Below are 22,276 nucleotides of genomic sequence, written 5' to 3'. Positions count from 1 at the left end.
ATCTGTGGGTTTTTGGTTGATTTTGAGTTTGATAGGTGCTTCTGTCGCAACCTAACCTCTTAGAAAGGTTTACACCCCAAGCGTAGGGCTAGGTCGTTGATAGCATATAAACCGGAAGACCGGATCGTTCCCACAGAGAAATCTTCTTTAGCGAATTTGGAATAGAAGTTGCTTAAAGATTGCGGCGTTCAAGCGGCCAACTTTAGAGTTTTGATTCGATTGATGAAATTAAACTTGGAAATAAACTAGGTTAAGATGGTCGAGTCAAAGGGATTGATTTACCCATGACTTAGCCATCAAACGGTTCCTTCATCTAACTCATGAGTGAACCGAAACCGTCCGGATCCACTAGACGAATTAAAAGCTGAAGACTACTTATAACTTAATTCAAAGCTTTAATTCAAATTGAACTCATTTAACGCAAGTGAGAGACGAAAAAAGATCGTTCGCACGCGTAGGATTATCAAGCTCGTAGCACAAGGCGATAAACTTCATTGATCAAAGAAGCCACCAACCCCATGATCAAAGCTAGAAATCATGGGTTTAATTCATTCAAAACCTTGAGATTAAGCTAAAGTTAAGAGAAACCATTTAATGGACTAATCCATAGGGTGAACCTCACCCCATGACCGAACCGATTAACTACTCACTCATAATAAAAAGACTAGAAAAAGAGTTAAGCATGGAAAACATGATTTACCGATGAAAACGAAAATAAACTTGATTTATAAGAAGATCTAACAAGTAGCTACAACATTAATACATGAGAAAACATCAAAACACTTAAACTTACTTGAGTTCTTGAAGATTGAAAGCTTGAAAAGCTAAGAACACAACATGAAAATCCTAGAAAGCAAGAAAAAGACTTAGGCCTAAAAACTAACTAATGGCCATTTCCTTCCATAAATGGCATACAAGACCATTTATAGGCCTTACAAAATCAGCCTTACAATGGACAAAAAGGCCCCCAAAATATCCCAAAAACATACTAGAAGTAGAAACTTTCCATTTATGGAAGGTTGAAATATTCAGCAAAAAAGGTGCTGGCCGAAGGGCATTGGTACCAATACCTAAAAAATGAGGTATTGGTACCAATCCAACTGTCTTCTAATTCGGCATGATGGTACCAATACCTAAAAAATGAGGTATTGGTACCTCTGTGTGAAAACAGCAGAACAGGGTCAGCTTGGGCCATTATGCCTTGTCGTGCCCCGACGGCCTTCCAATACTTGATTTCTTGATCAACGGGACTTGGCGGAGGTATGCCTTATGGCCTTGTACTCTTGGATACCCTCGATGCATTAGGCTCGCTTGAACCACTTTGGCACGTTCCTTGCCAACCTTGACCTCCGACCAATCTCTGAGGCTTCTTGTGGCACCGTTAGGCTTTGGTGACAATGAGATGAGTACCGGCGGGCATTTGGACACTTGGTTCATCCCGAAATGTTGATTGGCGATCAAAACCGCCTTATTAGCACGTTTTACCTGAAATACACAAAAAGGTACCTTACGTGCAATATCGCATAAAAACGACAATATATATATACAAACACAACATACTAGAGGACTTAAGCACCAAGAATATGCATTATTGGGTGCTTATCAATAGGTACTGTTCTTTGTTCGAAAGTTGTTGGTCCAGTCGATGGTGGTTGCCGGCATGGGTGGAGGTCTCCGGCGTCCATGGTGGTTGCAGTTTGGTGGTGGTGATTGTGGTGGTTGTTGGTGGAGGTGATTTCGGAGAGAGAGAGAGAGAGAGAGAGAGAGAGAGAGAGGGGGGGGGGTGCAATTTTGAAACATTTTATAACTTTTAACAGAATTTAAGTCAAAATTTTAACAGTTTTAAACGGAACCTTGATGAAAGGGGTTTGTGGAACAAAAAAAACTTTAATGAAGGGTCTCTCCGTAGGCGAAATTATAAGAGGGGGTGAGCGAGACAAAGAGATAAACTTCGAGGGGTGTCTAGGTATTTAACCCTATTTTCTTTTAGGGGAACAGAAATTTGTAACTTTTCAAATAGTCATTGCCGAACAATCTTGACTCCACTCCTGGCATTAGCTAGCATCCTATTGGGTAGATGGTATTCAGATCAACAGCTCATTGATCAGGCCAGACCAAGCTTTTACTTCTTCCGTCCCGATTTGTTTGTCCTCTTTTTGACTTTTTTAGAGCGTTTGATCTCTTAAAAAATTACCTATAATTTTCAATTCTTAATGTTTTTAATATGCGATATGAATTTTATTTGGTAGAACTCAATTAGTTTTATTATACAAAATCTTCAAAATCATAAAAAATATTATAAAATATTTTTATATAAGATATATGTATATTTTTTAAAGACACGAATTTCAACAATTGAACAAATAATTAGGACGGAGAGAGTACTAGATAATAATGGGACTTGTGAATGTCCAAACTCAGCCCATTCATTAATGATCAGGCTTCATGTAATATAGGTATACTAGTAGCTTTTGTTTTCCTTATATTTTTTGATTACATATATAACACATTATTTTCATTATTTTATCGGGTCAAGTCGGGCCAGGTTGATTTAATATGTAGATGCACGAAGCCCATCCCATCAACTAAAGAGGGTTAAAAATTTAAGGGAAAATAACGGTTAAAGACGTGTTTTGATAATTAATTTTCGTCAATGACATTTTCAGTATAAACAAATGTTCTTAGCTTGTCATTGGCGGGTATTAATTATCAAAACAAGTCCTGGGCTGTCATTTTCCCAAAATTTAACCAAATTCAACTCAATGGGCCCTAAATTTTATAATTTTTTTGTCTTGGGTCCATTATAGCATGTTTGTAATCCATCAAATCCACTTCTTATGTTTGTAACCCCTCTAATCCACTAGTAATGTTTTGTAAGCCCTTAGATCCATTTTACTTCAAAAAAGAATTTGTACACGACAAAAATGTCATTCTAAGATTTTAATCATACTCTCTCTCTCTCTCTCTCCCCCCCCCCCCCCGTACTGTCTCCATCATACCACCACATCCTCTACTACTACCACCATCGCCCTAGCACCACCACAACCACTGATGAGCACCCAATATTGTAAATATTTGGTGCGACTAGTAGTCTCATTTTATGTTGTTTTAACTTGCATTTATCTAGCTTTTATTTGATACTACACGTAAGGTAGGTTTTTGTGTATTTCAGGTAATTCGTATAAATAAGGCGCGTTTAAACACCATGGACATGCCTCGAGGGAGTCTGAGCTTCCAAGACCAAGTGGCGAAGTGCCACCGTTCTCTAATGAGCAAGATACGAAGCATCGGGTGAAGTTCGGAAGCGTCGGGTGCCAAGTTTTGAAGCTAGAGGCCATTTCTGCAGTTAACAAGGCTGTATCCATACAACCGTTTTGGTTGTATCCATACGGTGACCTTATATTTTGGACAGCTTCCTGCGTATCCATACACCATTCTGGTTGTATCCATACAGCTTTTCTACGGAGCATTTCCAACACAGGCTTAACATCTCGGTATCCATACAACCGTTTTGGCTGTATGGATACACATTGCTTACTGACAGCTTTTCACAGTTTTTCAGCCTTCCATATTTGGAAACTTGCTACTTGTAGAACTTTTTAAGATATTTTGAGAGATGAAGTTGGTTTTTGTATAAATATCCCTCTCCTCTCTCCTAGGAAAGAGTAGTTAGCTTAGGGTAGTCTTTTTCCATTGTTGTTGCTCAAGTTTTCAAACTTATTTTCCTTACAACTCAAGTAAGTATTTGGTTTCGTTTAATTTGTCGTGTATTAATGTTATAGCTACAGACTAGATTCTTCTTTAAATTAAGTTTATTTTCGGTTCTATCGGTTAAACATGTTTTCCAATTCTAGCATGCTTTCTAGTCTTTTCCTTATGTGTGGGTAGTCGATAAGGTTTGGCCATGGGTGAATAACACCTTCTGACTTTGGTTAATCTTGCCTTTCTCAACTTAAGACCTGAGGTTTGGTTTGGAAATGTGAGTGGTTCGCCTTTTATGTAACAAAACTTGTCGATGTTAACCTCCGGTGATCATATGCTTGCACATATGGTTCCGTGAGCTATGTCTCACCTCGTGTTTGCCAAAAGAACCAAAGAACTTGCTCGCTTTCCAAACTACGCTTCTTGTTCATGACCTTGATATTTAGTTTGAATGCAAGTCTTGGCGTTGTTAATCTCCGGTGATCATGTGCTCGCTCATATGGTTCCGGGAGCTATGTCACGCCTTGTGTTAAGCTTGTTGTTCAAACTCTATATCAAGTCTAACCATTTTCATTAGCAAAATCTTCCGGTTGATAGGCTATGCCGTGCGATTCAACCGTGTTTTCGTTGAGAATTGTTAGATGGCTTAAGTCACGGGCGTTAGTAACTCCATTGCCTTGCCGCTTTTAATTCATAGTTAAAACTCATTTCTAGTCTTTTCCATAAGTGTGTTTCTCCACCTTTCAAAGGAAAACTAAAAGTTGACCGCCCAAACGCCACAAACCCTTCCATCTACAATCCAAACAAGCTATATTCGAGCTCTATGTGGATCGACTCGGATTTCCTCACTATACCATGCAAATCTTTAGTTGTAGTCCGGTTAATAAATAATTGAATTTGACGGCCGTTTGGTAAACTTCAACGACTACCGAATGGGCGCGACCAACCACTGCCACCTCCACCGCCACCACAGCTGCCAGAAACTCATATATGATGTTATAAATTTTACTCTTTTTTTATTTTTTTTCGTTTTGGAATTTTGACAACTCTTTCCACATTTCAGATTTCACCCGTTCTGTCGTTGCACAGATAACATTATACGTTTAGGCTATGGTTACATATATGGTTATATATGATTATTGTTATATGTTTATATCGGGACAGTTCAAGAGACAACCAAAAAAATACCCCAAATCTCAATCTCATAGTTTCCGATCAAAATTTTATGATCCGAACCGTTCAATGTGTGTAAAATGTGATTTTAAGAGTGCCCGTGAGAAATTAGCAAAAAAAATGACTAAAAAATGCTTGATTTGAGCAGTTTCTATTTGAACCGTTCAATAAAAACTGTTAGAAACTATTCGGATCAAGCCCTTTCCGATCATTTTTTTTGGTGATTTCTCGCGGGTACCCTTAAAATCACGTTCTGATCACATTGAGCGGCTCAGATCATCAAAATTTGATCGGGAACTATGAGATATTTTTTTAGGTATTTTTTTGAGTGTCTCCGGAACCGCCCCGTATATGTATATATATGTTTAAGTTTTACTAACAAGTAACAATCATTGAAATCATTACATCCGCCAATCAAAACATCTATGTTCAAAATAAATAAAAATTGATTCAGACTCTGCTATTGTACGTTCAACTACATAGTTATAAATTTGATCGATAGATCTACAAAGCGGATTCAGAGTCTTCTAAATAACAATATGAAAACAAGACAAAGAAATTACACCAGAAGACTTTAACTAAATTAAAATTCTAAATATAATATCCTTGACTGTCTTGTCAGGCTCAACAATCCTAATGTGCCTCTTCAACGTCATGAGGTACCTTTGGTAGAAGGATTTGATGTGGAGGGCATTTCGGAGGTTCAAGTTCATCCTAAACTCCATTATCACGGTGTTATTGTGGTGATACTCCAATTTGCAATAAATTAAATTAGGCACTTCATGAAACCATACTCTCATTTCTTTTGAATTTGTCATTTCTGTACATATAAGAAAAAAGTTAAACCAGTAGATGGAAACATATAGTTTTATATGTTAAAAAAAAAGATTCAAGAATTCGTATATTACCATATATGTTTCATGATATTAGCTGTCAAACGAAAACCTAAACGTTATATATCTCATGATACACTATAACAAAAAATCACATATAACCATATATATTAGGAATGATGGCATGATACAAGATACATAATTGGATATATAATCATACGTGTTTTATATATAGAGAACAGACCATATTTTCTTAAAATATGGTTATATTTACAAATAAAATTAATAAATTTATACATGAAAACTAATAAAACTACTAAATTTATATTATTGAATTGGTCCGCGCAACGGTTTAATAGACCTGAATATATAACTATATAATCATATTAAATCAGTCCTCATGTAACCATATGATGACATGATACATGGTATAAAATTGGATATATAACCATATGTGTCTCATATACAGAGAACATACCATATTTTCTTAAAATATGGTTATATGTACAAATAAAACTAATAAATTTATACATGAAAAATATTAAAACTACTAAATTTACGTTATTGAATTGGTTCGCGCAGCGACCTAATAAACCTGAACATATAAACATATAATCATATTAAAACAGTCCACATGTAACCATATGAGACATGAAAAAGGGTACAAAATTGGATATATAATCATATGTGTCTCATATACAGAGAACATATCATATATTTTTATAATATGGTTATATGTACAAATAAAACTAACATATATTTATACATGAAAACTAATAAACTACTAATTTTAGGTTATTGAATTGGTCTGCGCAGAGGCTTATAGACCTGAATGACATTATAAACAACCAAAAGGAGAATACATAACGTCATATAATGTTACGCAATAAAATATAACATTACAATGTTATATGTTATAACCTAATGTTTTATGTTTACATCTGAACTCATATATATATATATGTATGTATGTATTATGTATGAGTACAGATACTCACATATAACCAAATATGTCACTCAAGAATAGAACAAAATGACAATCGAACAGAATGACATTTATCAAAATAACCATATATGTTAGAGTTTCACATTTCAAATCATTTTGGACGGCGTTGGCATCGTCGCATAAGGCGTGGTTATGTTAACCCTCAATTTCCAAAAAAAAGTACATATAACGTCAGTGTGATATGTAGTTTTTTTTTTTTGAATTCCATACGTCAGATACTCACATATAATCATTTATGTCATTCAAACACATAAATTTCGTCGAATATTATGATAGTTCCACTGTTAGGAGTGGAGACAACCTGCAGCAGTGGTTTAGCCCAGTGGTGTAATTTCGACCGTAGAACCCGACCTAATTATATTGTAGTCGGTATGTAACTATGGTTATATGTTAAAGAATCAGATATAAACATATATCATCATATGTTCTTCCGTTGTAATGAAAAATATTTCAGAAGATCATATATAACATTATATGATTCCATAAGTTAATTAATCCAAAACCCTAACCAAACCAGATCTGCACAAATAGTAACAAATAACCGTATATATTCAACCATAAACTAAACTCGACTTATCTGTTTGTGGAAAACGAAGTCGATGGTGGGAAAGGACGACGATCTCGTAGAGATTTGTGCAAATCTTGTTTGGTGATGTGCTAACGACAGCGACACGGAGGTGGGATGCGACGGCGAGGTTGGGATGCGGAGGTGGGATGCGATGGCGACGACAACGGTGACATGAAGGTGCAGATCTCGTTTGGTCTCTCTCTCCCCCCCCCCCTCTCTCTCTCTCTACGTTTGAATGGAATGAATTGAAGGAAATGGAAAATAAACAATTATTAGGGCTATATATTTTGAGGTATATTGGTATTTGATTAGGCTAGTGGACTAGAGGGGTTAGAAACTTTAGAAGTGGACTAGTTGGATTTGAAAAGTGCTATAGTGGACCTATGAAAAATTCTCCCTAAATTTTAATACATATCTCATATCCTTACCCTACAAAAATAGCAAATTACTTGTGGGTTTAGAAAACTAAGACTTAATTCTCATTAAGGATGAACTTAATTTTTATTTACTTCTAAGGACAACCTCATATGAAGATTACCCTTTTACCCTTAACTAAATATAATTTCATACTATATTATCTTTTGAAAGTTTTCATTACCCTTCCCACCTCCACCCCACAACCACTTCCGACCGGCAACCACTTCGGCTGGTGACTTTTTTTGGGCGAAATTTCACTACTTTGAAAAATTAGTGAAATTCACTATTTCTCAAATTGAGAGCCCTACTATGGGTACAATACTTCGAAAAATTAGTGAAATTCACTATGTCTTTGTACATAAGCTGCTAAGCATAAATTTTTTTTCAAAGTTGCTAGCCCTTTTATCAATTGAGAGCCCTACTATGGGTACAATACTTTTGTGTACCACACTTGTACAAAATTAGTGCTCTCGATCTTTTCAAAATCTATACCAAAATTAAGCACTAATAGTTCAAAGGTTTTTTTGTTTTGTTTGTGCCTTGAGGGCAAACATTAAAAAACGTGAACCGAAAGCAAACAAACCCCACAAGTGTTAGGGTACATGAAATGGTCCATAAAATTGGAATGAACGGTTCAAATGTGAGATGTGACCCTTTCATGTACAATACTATCTAACCATAGAAAATAGTGAAAGAAGTTAACAAGAGAGAAACATGTTCTACTGAGACCAAAATGCCCTTTCCTCATTCCCTTAGTAAAATTTTACTTTTGCCGGTAAAAAAAAAAAATGTCGTTTTACTTTTCTCCTCTCTCTCCTCCATTTACCTAGCCGTTTCAAAGCTGAATTTTAGAAAAAGATAACTTGTGCCCTACTCTACTTCAAAGCTGAATTTTAGAAAAACACGTGTACTTTGCCAGAATGCCTCGTGAAGGTTTGCATTCCCTAGTACAGAATCTAGTCGTCTATAAATAGCAAGCGATGTTGCTCTTTATTCTACACCATTAGTGAGAAGGTGGAAAGGATTAGAGACTGTTGATCTTCTCTTATTCCTTCCAATTCCCATTTTCTGGTTCATATCTTCCTCTTCTCTTAATATTCCTTCCCGTTTCACAGCCACCCAACAAAGAAAAATGGAGTTCTCTGCCATCCCAACTGTTTTATTAACCTCGTCAAGAAAGGCACCGCTACCTGTTCAAGTCACACAATGTCGTCCTGAATCAGTTTTTCATCCTAGTGTTTGGGGAGATCATTTTCTTGCCTACGCTTCTGCTGACATGGTAAAATTATTTGTATTATTTTTCTTTGAACGGAAATCTTTTTTCGATCAGATTTAAATGAAAATTAATCACGCATTACGTACTAGTATATACTCTCCACATCATTCCAGCCTTCTAATAGTGTAAATTAATTTTAATTCACATTTGGTCTGTTACCTCAATGGCCATATAGAGTACGGTGGAAATTAAGGGAATACTAAAGAGTTTTTTTTATTTGAGTATTTAAAATGGACCAATAATTTTGGACTTCTTTGTGTTTCGATGAAAGCAAATTGGGTATCGAAAGGTAATTGATTTTCACTCTTCTTTGTGTTTCGTTCGATATCGTTAGAAGCGTTAACTAAATTCTGAAGTGATTTTGGGTGTTTTGTTAACGCCTCTAACGATATCGAACGAAGCTCATTTTTTACAGAGACCTTAAACAACATATTTTGAATAAAATGAGCGGCTCCGATCATCTTTGTGCGACCCGAGGCGGGAGAAAAAAGGCTCTGTGCACAGCTGCTGTGCACGTAGCTTTTCTGATATAAGAAAGAAACTGCTATTCAAGCTCAACTAGATTGTAATTTGTGTGCGATGGGCTCGCCCGGTTAGGAAAATGATTTTGATAGCGTTCAATTTTAAAGGCCAAGCTTGGAAAAGCAAGTATTCTAGGTCATGTAGTTTTCATTTTAATTTTGGTTCTCACACCAATCCTAGATCAGAATGTACTTTCTTGAGGTAATAAAAATAAGAGAGGTGCTAAAATCTGTACCAGTGAGTACATACCCCTTTTAAGCCCGTCTCGGGTTCCAAAAAAATGATCGGAGCCACTCATTTTGTTTAAAATATTTTGTTTATGGACTCTACAAAAAATAAGCTCAATCTGTTATCAATTAGGGTGTGTACAAAATGTCCAACTTTGTCCCATAATTAAAACTTGAATTCTAAAGCAAAGTTGGAAGTTTAGTAAATGTTCTTATCGATATCGGATTGAGCTTATTTTTTGAAAGGACCATAAGCAACGTATTTTAAATAAAATGAGCGGCTCCGATCATTTATTTGGGACCCGAAACTGGCCCAAAAGACAATGTACGTGATGTATGTATATGAACATATCTACTCATAGACTTTCCGTAAAAATAAATTTTAATTTCAAAAAAAGTAATAAAAATAAACATTTCAGGTGTTAGATGATGAAGATAAGTAACAAAATAAGTACTTTTTTTTGTTAGACGAATCAATACATACAATTCCAAACCATCAACAAATGTATTTTATTTTTTTTTTATAAAAGTTGAACTCACAATCTCACCACACCTAAGTGCAATTACGCAACCGTTAAACCAACAGTTCTAATGTTCTAGTCCAAGTAATAATGTTAATACATGGTTATATTTGTTTGTTTTTTTAAATTTTGGCAGGAAGTGGATATCAACATGAAGCAAAATCATCAACAGCTTAAAGAAAATGTGAGAAAGCAGCTAGTGGAAGCAAAGGGTGATTATTCACTACAGCTAGACCTTATTGATGCAATCCAGCGCCTAGGTGTGGCCTACCAATTTGAAACAGAGATTGACCAAGGGTTACATCAAATATATGAAACCTATCATCAAAGTGGTCATAAAAATGTCAATGATGATGAGAATCTTTACATTACTGCTCTCTCGTTTCGATTACTGAGACAACACGGATATCCTGTATCTTGTGGTAAGTTACCTTCGTCTCTTGTGCGGTTAAGGAAAGTGATTATTTTATCGGCAACGGAAATTACATTGTTATTAAAGATAAACAATGGAAAAAAAAAAAAAAAACAACAACGAGAGAGCTATAGAGAATGCATATGCATATATACTGTTTAAGTGCTGTTATCGCTAGAACTCAACTTACCCTTAAGCCTCGGTTTTTGATAGTAATTAATAAGCAACAAGAACTGAAACAAATAAATTTCATTTCATTATCATTAAAGAAACAGATTTCCATCTATAGTCCCTTTTTATTCCCTATACAATTTTTTGTGGGGGCTTTGTCTATGTTCATTCGAGAAAGGTGTATCAAAAAGTAGGTCACAAAATGACAAAAAAAAAAAAAAAGAGCGTATACATTGCTATAAAAGGAGCTTGGGAATCATATATTCTGGGAAATCATATCCAAAATGTTTTCTTTTTATGAAAACATGAAAACATATTAGTTATTACTTAGTCTGTTTGCTTGTAATTTTTTTTCCTCGGCAAAAGGAAGATTTTATTAAAGCTCTTTTTGATTACTACTAAATACTGATAGTCGCATGGGACATAATAATCGCATAGGATATAATAATGTACTATATCGTCCATAAAATAGACACCGTAAATACTGTTTTATATTTCCTCTCTAGTTTGGGAAAAATAATTGCCTTTATGACTACTTTCATGAATGTTTCTGAAGCCGCAACTATTGATTCTTGTTACAATTGCTGATCATTTTCATATTTCTAACTTATTGTTTTCCAATTGATCATGTTCCTGAATGGTTTATGTAGATGTATTCAACAAATTTAAGGACAATGAAGGGACATTTAAGGAATCGTTGATTGGTGATGTGAAAGGATTATTGAGCTTGTATGAAGCTACATTTCTGAGCATACATCAAGAAGATATACTAGATGAAGCAATGGAATTTACCACCACTCACCTCAATTCTGCTCTACCAAACTTGAGGAATAATCCAATCGCAGCACAAGTAGTTCATGCTCTATATCAGCCCATCCACAAGGGCTTGACAAGGCTCGAGTCAAGGCATTATATTTCCTTCTATCAAAAAGATGATTCCCACAATAAAGTTCTATTGGATTTTGCAAAATTGGATTTCAACTTATTGCAGAAATTGCACCAGAAGGAGTTAAGCGAAATCACAAGGTGGGTATAATACAACTTGTTTAATAAGTTTCTCTAGAAACTCTTCTTTTTGGCATTTCAAAAAAAAAAAATGCTACATTATCGGTTCATCTTCATAACGAAATTCATAATTTATGAAAGAAAAAAAAATACAATTTTACAAAATCATTCCACCCCCTACCCCTCTCAATTCCCCACTCCTATAGGACCGATTGATTTCCTCGTAACAAATGAGATAGATTTGAAACTTGTATTTGAGATAAAGTTCATTCAGTCCTCCAATTGAGATGAATTGAAGAAGAAAATGAAAATTTGCCTAAAAGAAGAAGAAGAAAAATACTACTACTAGTACAGTCGAGAAGAATTTGTTTTCTATCCAAAACAGGGCATTAATACATTGGATTGGATGATCTTATATTTTTCATGGTTCAATTTTTGGTTTAGGTGGTGGAAAGAATTGGACGTTGCAAGGACACTACCTTTTGCAAGAGACAGAGTGGTGGAGTTGTACTTTTGGACATTGGGAGTTTACTTTGAGCCTCAATATGTTCTTGCTAGAAGAATTCTAATCAAAATGATTTGTATGATTTCGATTATTGATGACATCTATGACGCTAGCCAGGCTACCATCGAAGAACTTGTGCTCTTCAATGAGGCAATTCAAAGGTTAAATTCCCCCTCTCCCTCTCCCTCTCCCTTGTGATCTAAATTTTGATTTTACCTATTATAAGAATCGAAACCTCTATGGAATGTTCAAGTTGAGATTTTAAGACCATGTTTGAATCTTGAATTTGTGATAGAATTTGCGTCATAGGAAAATGTTTTTTGTACTCTACCACTTTCTTATAAATGCTGTCAAAAAATTGTCTTTTAGTCCTTCATATCACACCACTACAAAAAAAAAAAAAAAAAAGAGCGACAGTGACAAAAATATTGTCACTAAAAGTGTGTTGCTAAAAATTTTTAGTGGCAGCTTTTTACCTAAAGTGACAAATAGTTGTCACTCAGTTTGAGGTGCTTAATTTTAGGTCCAGATTTTAGATTGTAAGCTACTAAAAAGTTAATTTCCATTTTTTTCAGTTAACAGTACTAGTTCTACTTATAACTTATAAGGAGTGCTAGGGACAAAGAAAATAGGCAAAGAATTGACCCTTAAAGTGTACATGAACAGCTCAGATTCAGTGTGCAGTGCATCTGAGCCGTTCATGTATACTTTAAGGGTCAATTCTTTGCCCATTTTCTTTGTACTTAGTATTTCTCATAACTTATTAATCGTAATCTAAAGTTTTATCTAAATCGGTTTCCACAGCAATCGCCATACCCCTTAGTCATTTCCCAAAACCTATTTGATTTTCAGGTGGGAAGTTAGTTCGTTGGATCAACTTCCGGACTACATGAAAGTTGTTTATCAAGCGGTTTTGGATGCTTACAACATGATTGATGAAGAAATGGCCAAGCAAGGAAAACCATACGCAATCTACTATGCAAAATCCGCAGTTTGCCTCGAAATAACTTACTTGTTTTATTATATTATATTAGTAAAAATATTGAAATTCCGTCCAATATTCACTCATTAATTGTTCTCGAATTCCAGCTGAAAGATATGGTCAGAGGATACTTTGCTGAAGCCAAATGGTACCACGAAGGCTATGTTCCAAGTTTCGAAGAGTATATGCCAACTGCAATATTGAGCGGTGGTCAACAAGCGCTTGCAATCACTTTCCTTCTTGGAATGGGAGAGTTGGCGACCAAAGAGGCCCTTGATTGGCTGTATACTGATCCTTTAATTGTTCAAGGTGCATCAGTGGTAGGCAGACTCATGGATGATGTGGTAGGCCACGAGGTAAGATAGAATGTGTTTTCATATTGTTTTCATATTGAGATATGTATCGTGTATCATTTTTTATATTTTATACTCATCGAGATACGTATCGTATATCATAAGATACGTTAATCATAATAAATATGCAATTAAAAAGAATTTACACCTAATAATACCAACAAACTATGCATATATTGAAAAAAAATACTCTTTCCGTCCCTTTTTAAATGTCCTACTTCGTAACTCCAACTTATTAAAAAAACATCATCATTATACCTTTCACATCAACTTTTTCCTCCACTTTCCCTACTTACCCATTATCATTACACTTTTTACTCACTAACTTTTCAAAATGGAATCTACTTTTAGGGACAAAATAGACAATGTACCAACTTTTACCCACTAACTTTACCAAATGGACACTTATTAAGGGACAGCCCAAAATGGAATACTGGACTATAATAAGGGGACGGAGGGAGTATGTTTTAAGAGTCAAAGTTTGAAGTCTGTCAACTGGAGTCTTTCACATTGAGGATTATACTGCCTTAGTTTTTTTTTTTCCCCCCGGTAAATTAATGACTACTGCCTTAGTTATGGAAAGAAAAGAAGAGCTCTTATATGATTCAGGAAAAACATAATCAAAGTACGGTCCTTTTTTCTATTCAAGCCCTAGGTTGAGGTTGGATATCTTACGAATGGTTTGAAATTTGGAACAATTATATATATTTTTGGTAAATTAAGTCGGCACAATTAGATCAAACGACTTAGAATGAACACTCTTTAGTCCATGCTTTCACTCTTAAGCACATTGAAGTACAATGTGCTTGCTTTTTCCCAATAAGTAATCGTAGGTTATGTACCGACTTGAAATACGATTGTATATAGTAAGATACGCCATCGTATCGTAGGATTTTTAAAGAAAAAGGATACGGGGTGGGATACGTATCCAGTATCGTAGGTTTTAACAACCATAAGATTGATAACTAGTTCCAAAACATGTTCTAAATGAGTAATACAATAATGTATGTTCAAATCTGGTTCACCACTAATTATAGGTATTGACCTTAATTTCTCAACGATGAGTGCAATCTACGGGGCAGTTGGCACTGTGGGAGCGGAGAGAGGATCATTTTCACGCCTTTTAACTTATGCAGTAGGGGCAAAATAAAGGTGCCTGTAATGCGACAATGTGGGTTGGAGTCACGAGATCAGCCTTTTAATATTAGGGGCAAGGTTATACAAGTACTACGCCAAATTTTGGTTTTATCTGCGGTTTTATTAATGGCATTAAATAATTGTTGTTAAAAAGACAATTTTTAGACCGCTGGAAATAATTGCCCTAAAACGGCAGTTTTTATGGGACTGCTGTTTTAAGGACTTTTACCGACGGTTTTTTAAAGGAACAACAAAAGTTAGGAGCAGGGTTATGCAAGCCCAAGGAAAAGTGTCATCATTCAGCACATATTTATATGCCTATTATGTTCTTGTCCATAACACTTGATCCACTATACCCAAGTAACACATGTCCTAACAAATTGTCATGAGTCTCAAGACACACGATCTAAGTCTCGAGATTTGATCTGTTTTTAAAGATTAATAAATTTTCTTTGCTGTTAAAAAATAAAATAAAATCTTGAGATTTGAGATTCATAGGCTATCAATGAATAAAAACATGGGGAGGTTTTTTTTATGGGAGTACATACTACCTTTTAATCATGCTAACACATTTGTGTGATGGTGATGGTGCAATTACAGTTTGAGCAAAAGAGAGGTCACATAGCCTCTGCGGTTGAATGCTACATGAAACAACATGGTGTAACAGAAGAAGAGGTAACTGTTGAATTTGGAAAGCGAGTTACAAATGCATGGAAGGACATGAACTCAGAATGCCTCAACCCAATTGCCGCCCCAATGCCTCTCCTCGTGCGAGTTCTCAATCTTGCGCGAGTGGTTTATGTTATATACCATGATGGAGATATTTACACTCATTCTAAAACCAAGCTCAAGGAATATGTGACCTCAGTACTCGTTGATTCTGTGCCAATTTGAAATCTCTGCAACAGGTTGAGCCCGAAGATCAAGTAATATGAACACCTATCTGTATCGATTTCTATGTCGTCAAATAAAACATATATAATGAACACTTATGTTTATTATTATATATAGATTGCTCTAGCGCTTGAAGAACTAAAGCTAGAGATGCTTCTAAAGGCCTTGTTTTTTTTATCAAATAAACCAGTGGAATGCATGCTTCTGAAGGCCGTGTTTATCGCGTGCAATGTACGGATTATTCCATCCAGAAATAAAGTTGTCTTTGTTGTTGTTTGTCCGGTCCCGACGAGTATATCTCTTCAATTCATAAATGACGCACGTACACTTTCATAACACTTATTCACAAATCACAAGTGTGTGTGTGTGTGTCTATATATATATATATATATATATATATATATATATATATATATATATATATATATATATATATATATATATATATATCTATTTTTAGGGTGAAAATTTTGTCACACTGAATACTACACCAGAATCCTAAACCTTACCGGACTGGTTGGTTGTATTTGCTTACATGATCACTTGTTCGAATTTACAGTCGTTCGTTTCACACAATTATACGTGGAGGTGAGGCGGTTCCATGAGTTGTTGACATGGAGAATTCAACCTGAGACCTTAAGAGAAAGAAAACACCTAAATCCTAAACCAAAACCACTTAGTCAACCCTTAGGATTTGTTGCTCTAATATTATCAACCTATAAGTGTGATGAATGATGGTAGATGTTTGAAAATTTTGTTGAGCTAAATCTGTAAAAAATTAGAGATGTAAATTCGTCCCAAGTGTCAAAAAACATATGCCCCCACTTAGCATACGCTCCCTCCGCCACCGGCAGCGAGGATATGATTGAGGACAATTTAGTGGGCGTTTGGTAACCTTTTTGTTTTTGTTTTTACTTTTTTGAAAACTAATAAAGAAAACTTGTTTGGTAACAAGTTTCTACTTTTTTGTTTTCATAAACTTTTTGAAAACTATAAAAAACTGTTTTTCCCAGTATTTTTTTTTTGAGAAACACAAATATTACCAAACATGTTTCTTGTTTTTGTTTTTATGAAAATATAAACCTGGTTCCACTTCTAGTAGTTTACAAAAGAGGACCTGCATGTCAAAACCCCTTAAAAATGCCTTAGCATACAAGTTCTTAAAATTAAAGCTAGGTGGTGGTCTAATCGTCTAAACTCAATCAATCAGGGACAGAACTAGAATTTTACCCTAACAGTGGCGAAATGTATATTAAAAAAATAAAAAGATGCATTACAATATTAATAGTCATCGGCTCCAAAAAAAATTAAAATAACATAACAAAAACTAGAGTAAATGATACTTTTCATTTGCACATGGAATATGAAAAAAGACTAACTTTAATTTTGGGCATTGATAATGCCACTTCCCAAATTTATAATATCACTCCCCAGATCCCTATATAGATTTTCCAAAATTGATAACCGCATTCCCTTTTGGGAGTGACATTATAAATTTGGGGAGTGACAGTGTAATTAAGTTCTCTTAGTAATTTTTTAGGTAAAGTAATTTTAGGGTTAGAATGTGGAGTTTTTTTTTCTTAATTACACATCATCATTTATATTATTCCACCTTGGCCTATTGAATTTAGTTTTAGAATACTTTTTTGGATCTCCTTTCTTGAAAAAAAGAAGAAGATTTATGACTAGTAAATAATAAAAATAAGGAAAAAACCTTAGCAGTGGCGAGACTATATAAGTCTGGGATAATTTTTTTTACATATAATATAATAATTGCATTTTCTAAAAATCTTGTTGTGGCGGCCACCTCTACTAGACCCCTCTGGTCCCATTCTTGCATCTCACTGGAAGATTAGAAGTTCGAATCTCTCCAACTATGTGCGGGTGTTCTTTTCTTAAGGGGATTTTCTTCTTTTTCTTTGTGTTAGTTGAGTTATTGGGCTTGGTTATCTCGTGGAGTCTCATAATTAATGTAGTGTCTCGAGTTTGTGTTTTATTTATGATATAAAATGATCTCTCTTAAAAAAAAAAAAACGTTTAAACTCTAAAGGAGAGTATGGTTGAGTTGTCATTTTGGTCCCAAATTTCAATTATGGCAATTCGGCCCCTAAATTTTACTTTAGAGGGTAACATTTTCCCGTTTCTTTCGTCCTCATATATCAAAGATGACATGTTTGCAGCAGCATTTAGGCCATTAATAATTGATAGTATTCAGGGAAAAAAGAACGAACCTTTGACGATAAATGAAGGAATGGAATGCTTTTTACGGCTACATTTTGGGTGGAGTCACCCACCGATCCTCCCGTCTATACAAACAATTTCGACACCCCAAAATGGAGAGGACTTTAAGCGAACAATTGGTGTGCATAACATCCCCAGAATGGAATCCCCACCAAACTGCATATTTTATCAATAACACAATCGGGGAAAAGCGAAAATCATTAGCCTCAATACAAACGGATTTTCAGATTCCGAAGTAGTAGTCAGGTTATAGGGAATAATCGGGTTTGTCATTTTCCTGTTCTAGTGATGGATTTTATTCAGAACATAACGCCATACCAGCCACCTCATACACTAACTCATTACACATATTTCTGAATTTTCGGCAATTCTGAATTTATTGGAAGGACAATAGAATTTCACCCCAAGGGAATTCTAAAATCAAGCTTTAGATTTCTAATCCTTAAGTCATGATCTTACGAGCTTAACTAACTTTAAATAAAACCGAAAAATAATAACATCATATGATCCAAGTACGATAGGCAATATTTTTTTGTATACTTCTTTTGTCGATATTAGTAATCACAACAAGAGTTGATAATAGGAACATGTTATCTGTAGCGTAAAAGCATTCTATTAATTTAGTAAATCCATACCTTCAAAAAGACCTAGAATAGAGAAACATAATTTCATTCAGATCAATGTTATCCAAAGCACCTTAGATGAAAATAAAAGTACAATGGATAATACAATCAGGAGATTAAATTCTTTACACCGCCGGTATAAACATTTGTTTCCTTCAAATAAATTTTATTGCGCTACGTCCCCATATTTTATTGATTGAGACAACTGTTTTGTAACGTAGCGCAATGTAATTGATTTGGAGAAAACAAATGTTTACACCGACGGTGTAAAAAATTTATTCTCTACAATAAGATATATTATGAGTATATGACTATTCCTACGTACTCTTGCTTTGTTCATCTTAGACTTAGATTTTGGGGATAGTAGTACTGGTCGTACAACAAACAATTTTTTTTTTCCTAAAACCATTATTAATTTTGGTGGAAATCCTCGAGTAATCCAACTCCTATTCAATTCCACAGTGGAGAGAAAACACCTCTATCATATTCTGCCCAAGGACAAAAAAGAACCATACCTTATAGACAGGTACTTCTCATAATATGAGATCATGTTACTGTGAGAGGCAGGCTGTTTTTTTAACTTCCAAAGTTTAATTTGACCTACTATTTCGATTTTCGAATGAACTTTTGAAAAATTGTAAGGGATGCAAACAATCAGGCATAATAATCAATCTTGTTAGTATGAAGATCTATAATACGTTTTCAATGAATTGAACAAACAAAATAAGTCCACAGCTAAGAGCATTCAAAAGCAGCCGATCAAAAAGAAAAGAAAAAGAGCAAAAGCAGTTGTCGTGAATTAGAGTTCATATATAGTGAGGAGAATAATGATTCAATGAACTTAGGGGCCGGGCATATACACTAAACTCTTTGCTCTGTGTGTGTGTCTATGTGTGATGTTGAGTTCTGCTATTGTCGTTGAGACATTATATCAAACAAATAGTAGGCAAATCTCACATGGAAATACTCTGGTTTAGGTTTGCACAGAGGATATGTTGCCTTCATCAGAAAAGCAGTCGAAAAACATAAACAATTACCACGGTGAAGTTCAACCGAAACTCACCTTTTCTACCCTATGGCCCCCACGCGAGAGAGAGAACCAAGGAGAGTTTGATTTGCAATGGCCTTGGTTCGTTATGCCGTTTGGTTATTTTGGAGGTGTGGATGGTTTCCGTGAAGGTCGCGTCGTTCGTGTGGAGAAATGTGGACCTGGGTGGCTTTGTGGGGGAAAATGGGGCAAGGGTAGTTTTGGAATGGAAAAAGTCGACAAACAACTGAGACTTTTATAAGGAATGTAGATAGATAGATATATAGATGTAGATGTAGATAGCCCGTTCAAGCCCTCTGCCAAACATGAATTACCTATCTAGGCCCTTTTTCTCCAAATCCACACGCACTACTAAGTTTTAACATTAGTAGATCATCAAGTTTGGAAGGAACATCACATGCATTGCAGTACCCAACTCATGAAATTTCGCCCAATACTAGCTCATTGTCCTCAAAATTCCAGTTGAAAGATTTGGTTGGAGTATACTTGACTGAAGCCAAATGGTGTCACGAAGGCTATGTTCCAAGTATGGACGAGCATATGCCAATTGCGCTATTGAGTTGTGGCCACCAAGCTGTTTCAATCATTTCCTTAATTGGAATGGGAGAGTTGGCAACCAAAGAGGCCTTTCACTGGGTGTCTAGTTACAACTATGCTACTATCACACACACAATCACATAAAGTCTCTCATATAAAACATATGTGGACCCTATATTTGATGTGAGAGAGTTTGTGTAATTGTGTGTATGATTAGAGAATTATTGGTGTAGTTATCCATTGATTGTTCAAGGTTCATCTATGCTTTGCAAGCTCATTGATGATCACGTGGTTGGCCACAAGGTGAGATATACAAGTCCAACGTACAAATATCATTATTCATTGTAAATTTATATATATGCCTCATGTTCTATGTAACTACTAACTTAGTATCTTACATAGTTTAATTTTAGTTTAATTTGTTATATGCTAAGATCACCCATGTAGACTTTCATTGTGAATGTGGTATCATATTATTCATGACTACTCCCCCAAACATGGGGTACCACATTAATTGTAACCTTCTGGAAACAGGTTGCAAATCCATGACATTAGATCCTTGGTGCCCAAATATACACAAGCGCTTCCATAATGAATTAATTTTGATTACACTTGATCATGTCTTGAGATTCTTGATTCCAACCATGCATGTTAAATGATGTCCAAGAATTAGGACACAAAAACAAATTACTACCGATCTTTTCCATGCTAGTTAGCAATTTTTTGGGTGAAATTATAGTTTGAGCAAGAAAGAGGTTATGTAGCCTTCTCAGTTGAATGCTACATGAAACAATATGGTGCAACAGAAGAAGAGGCTATCACTGAATTCCAGAAACAAGTTACAAATGCATGAAAAGACATGAACTCAGAGTTCCTCCGCCCAACCCCCGTCCCGATGCCTCTCCTCCGGCTACCTCTCAACTTTGCTCGAGTTATTTATGGTTTATACAATGATGAAGATAATTACACAAATTCTGGAACCAAGCTCAAGGGATTTGTGACCTCGGTACTCGTTGATCTTGTTGCAACTTGAAATCTCTCTCAAAGAAATTGAATCCAAAGATCAAGTAATCTTATGTATGCTTACTATTGCTTAAAGAAATAAAAGAGTCATTCACAAATATGGCCTTGTCTTCGATCAGCAGGTTCCGCGACCTAACAACTTATTTGTACATGGCAAGACATCACAAACTCATAAACTCCATTGAAGAGCAATGAAAATGATCTTAAAAGAATCCAAGTGACTCAGAGCACGACGTCACTGTTATTATCCGTTTCGGATCAAATCTGACACTAAAAGGTCATTCAACTCCCGTAATCAAGTAAACAGCACAAAACTGATACAGTAATGTAGAGCAACATTTTCCAGTTAAGTCATCACGATAAAGATCCGTAGAATGTGATATTGTAAATAAGTCGAGAAATCCGAATGAAAGATGTGCAAAGCAAGAGGATGCCAGCAACGACGAGGTGATCCCTCGAGTTCTTTATGCTCTGGAACTGAGCCAAGAAATTCGCCATGGTCGATCCACTGAAACCATGCGCTAATTTGGAGAGAATAGGGAGAGATTTGGTTCGACAATTTATAGGGGCTGTAAATCTGAGGTACTAAACGAAGAAGGGGTTTGTGAATAGTGAGGTTTTAACTGTGGAGACTACCAGCGTCGTCGTCGAAGTCGCGGTAAAGAACCCACAATTGTTCGATACAAAGTGACATCAGGAAACACAGAATCAGAGGTAGGAATGCCAGGCTTGACGGAAGAAGGAGAATCACTAGGCTTGCACTCTGTCATTCCTGCCTTATGTAAGAGCTCATGAGCATATTTGGTCTGAGATAAAAACAAGCCTGATGTGGTGGACTGAACCTCAATCCCTAGAAAATAATGCAGGTTGCCCAAGTCTTTCATGACAAACTTCTTACTGAGCAACTGAATGAGATGAGAAATATAAGCTGAATCTGAACCAGTTATCACAATATCATCAACATAAATGAGAACAAGAGTCAAAGAAGAAGGTTGCTTGAGAAGAAACAAGGAGGTATCTGCTTTACTAGATGAGAACCCCATCTGAAGAAGATAACTGGAAAACATGGCATTCCAAGCCCTGGGAGCTTGTCGAAGACC

At 35.5% G+C, this 22,276-nt stretch overlaps 2 protein-coding genes across 2 annotated transcripts in view; both read left to right on the top strand.

Moving 5' to 3' along the window:
* LOC131330905 (peptidyl-prolyl cis-trans isomerase CYP37, chloroplastic-like) overlaps positions 1-22,276 on the top strand; it is a 49,622-nt gene that overhangs the window by 17,786 nt on the left and 9,560 nt on the right. The gene's annotated exons all lie outside the window — the stretch shown is intronic.
* LOC131330899 ((-)-germacrene D synthase-like) lies at positions 8,733-15,853 on the top strand. Its single transcript, XM_058364649.1, has 7 exons — positions 8,733-8,978; positions 10,382-10,667; positions 11,479-11,854; positions 12,278-12,499; positions 13,191-13,329; positions 13,428-13,676; positions 15,411-15,853. Exons 1-7 carry the CDS (start codon positions 8,832-8,834, stop codon positions 15,702-15,704), a joined length of 1,713 nt encoding a protein of 570 aa, XP_058220632.1. The 5' UTR covers positions 8,733-8,831; the 3' UTR covers positions 15,705-15,853.

Source organism: Rhododendron vialii, chromosome 6a (assembly GCF_030253575.1).
Source record: "Rhododendron vialii isolate Sample 1 chromosome 6a, ASM3025357v1".
Taxonomy (NCBI): domain Eukaryota; kingdom Viridiplantae; phylum Streptophyta; class Magnoliopsida; order Ericales; family Ericaceae; genus Rhododendron; species Rhododendron vialii.
This window is presented reverse-complemented; position numbering and strand designations above follow the sequence as displayed.

Bases quoted from the DNA above. Each gene is read 5' to 3' on its own strand.
- LOC131330899 (XM_058364649.1), top strand. From the start codon at position 8,832: ATGGAGTTCTCTGCCATCCCAACTGTTTTATTAACCTCGTCAAGAAAG. The intron at 11,855-12,277 runs GTGGGTATAATA...TTTTTGGTTTAG, and splicing joins GAGTTAAGCGAAATCACAAG to GTGGTGGAAAGAATTGGACG. The intron at 13,677-15,410 runs GTAAGATAGAAT...GTGCAATTACAG, and splicing joins ATGATGTGGTAGGCCACGAG to TTTGAGCAAAAGAGAGGTCA.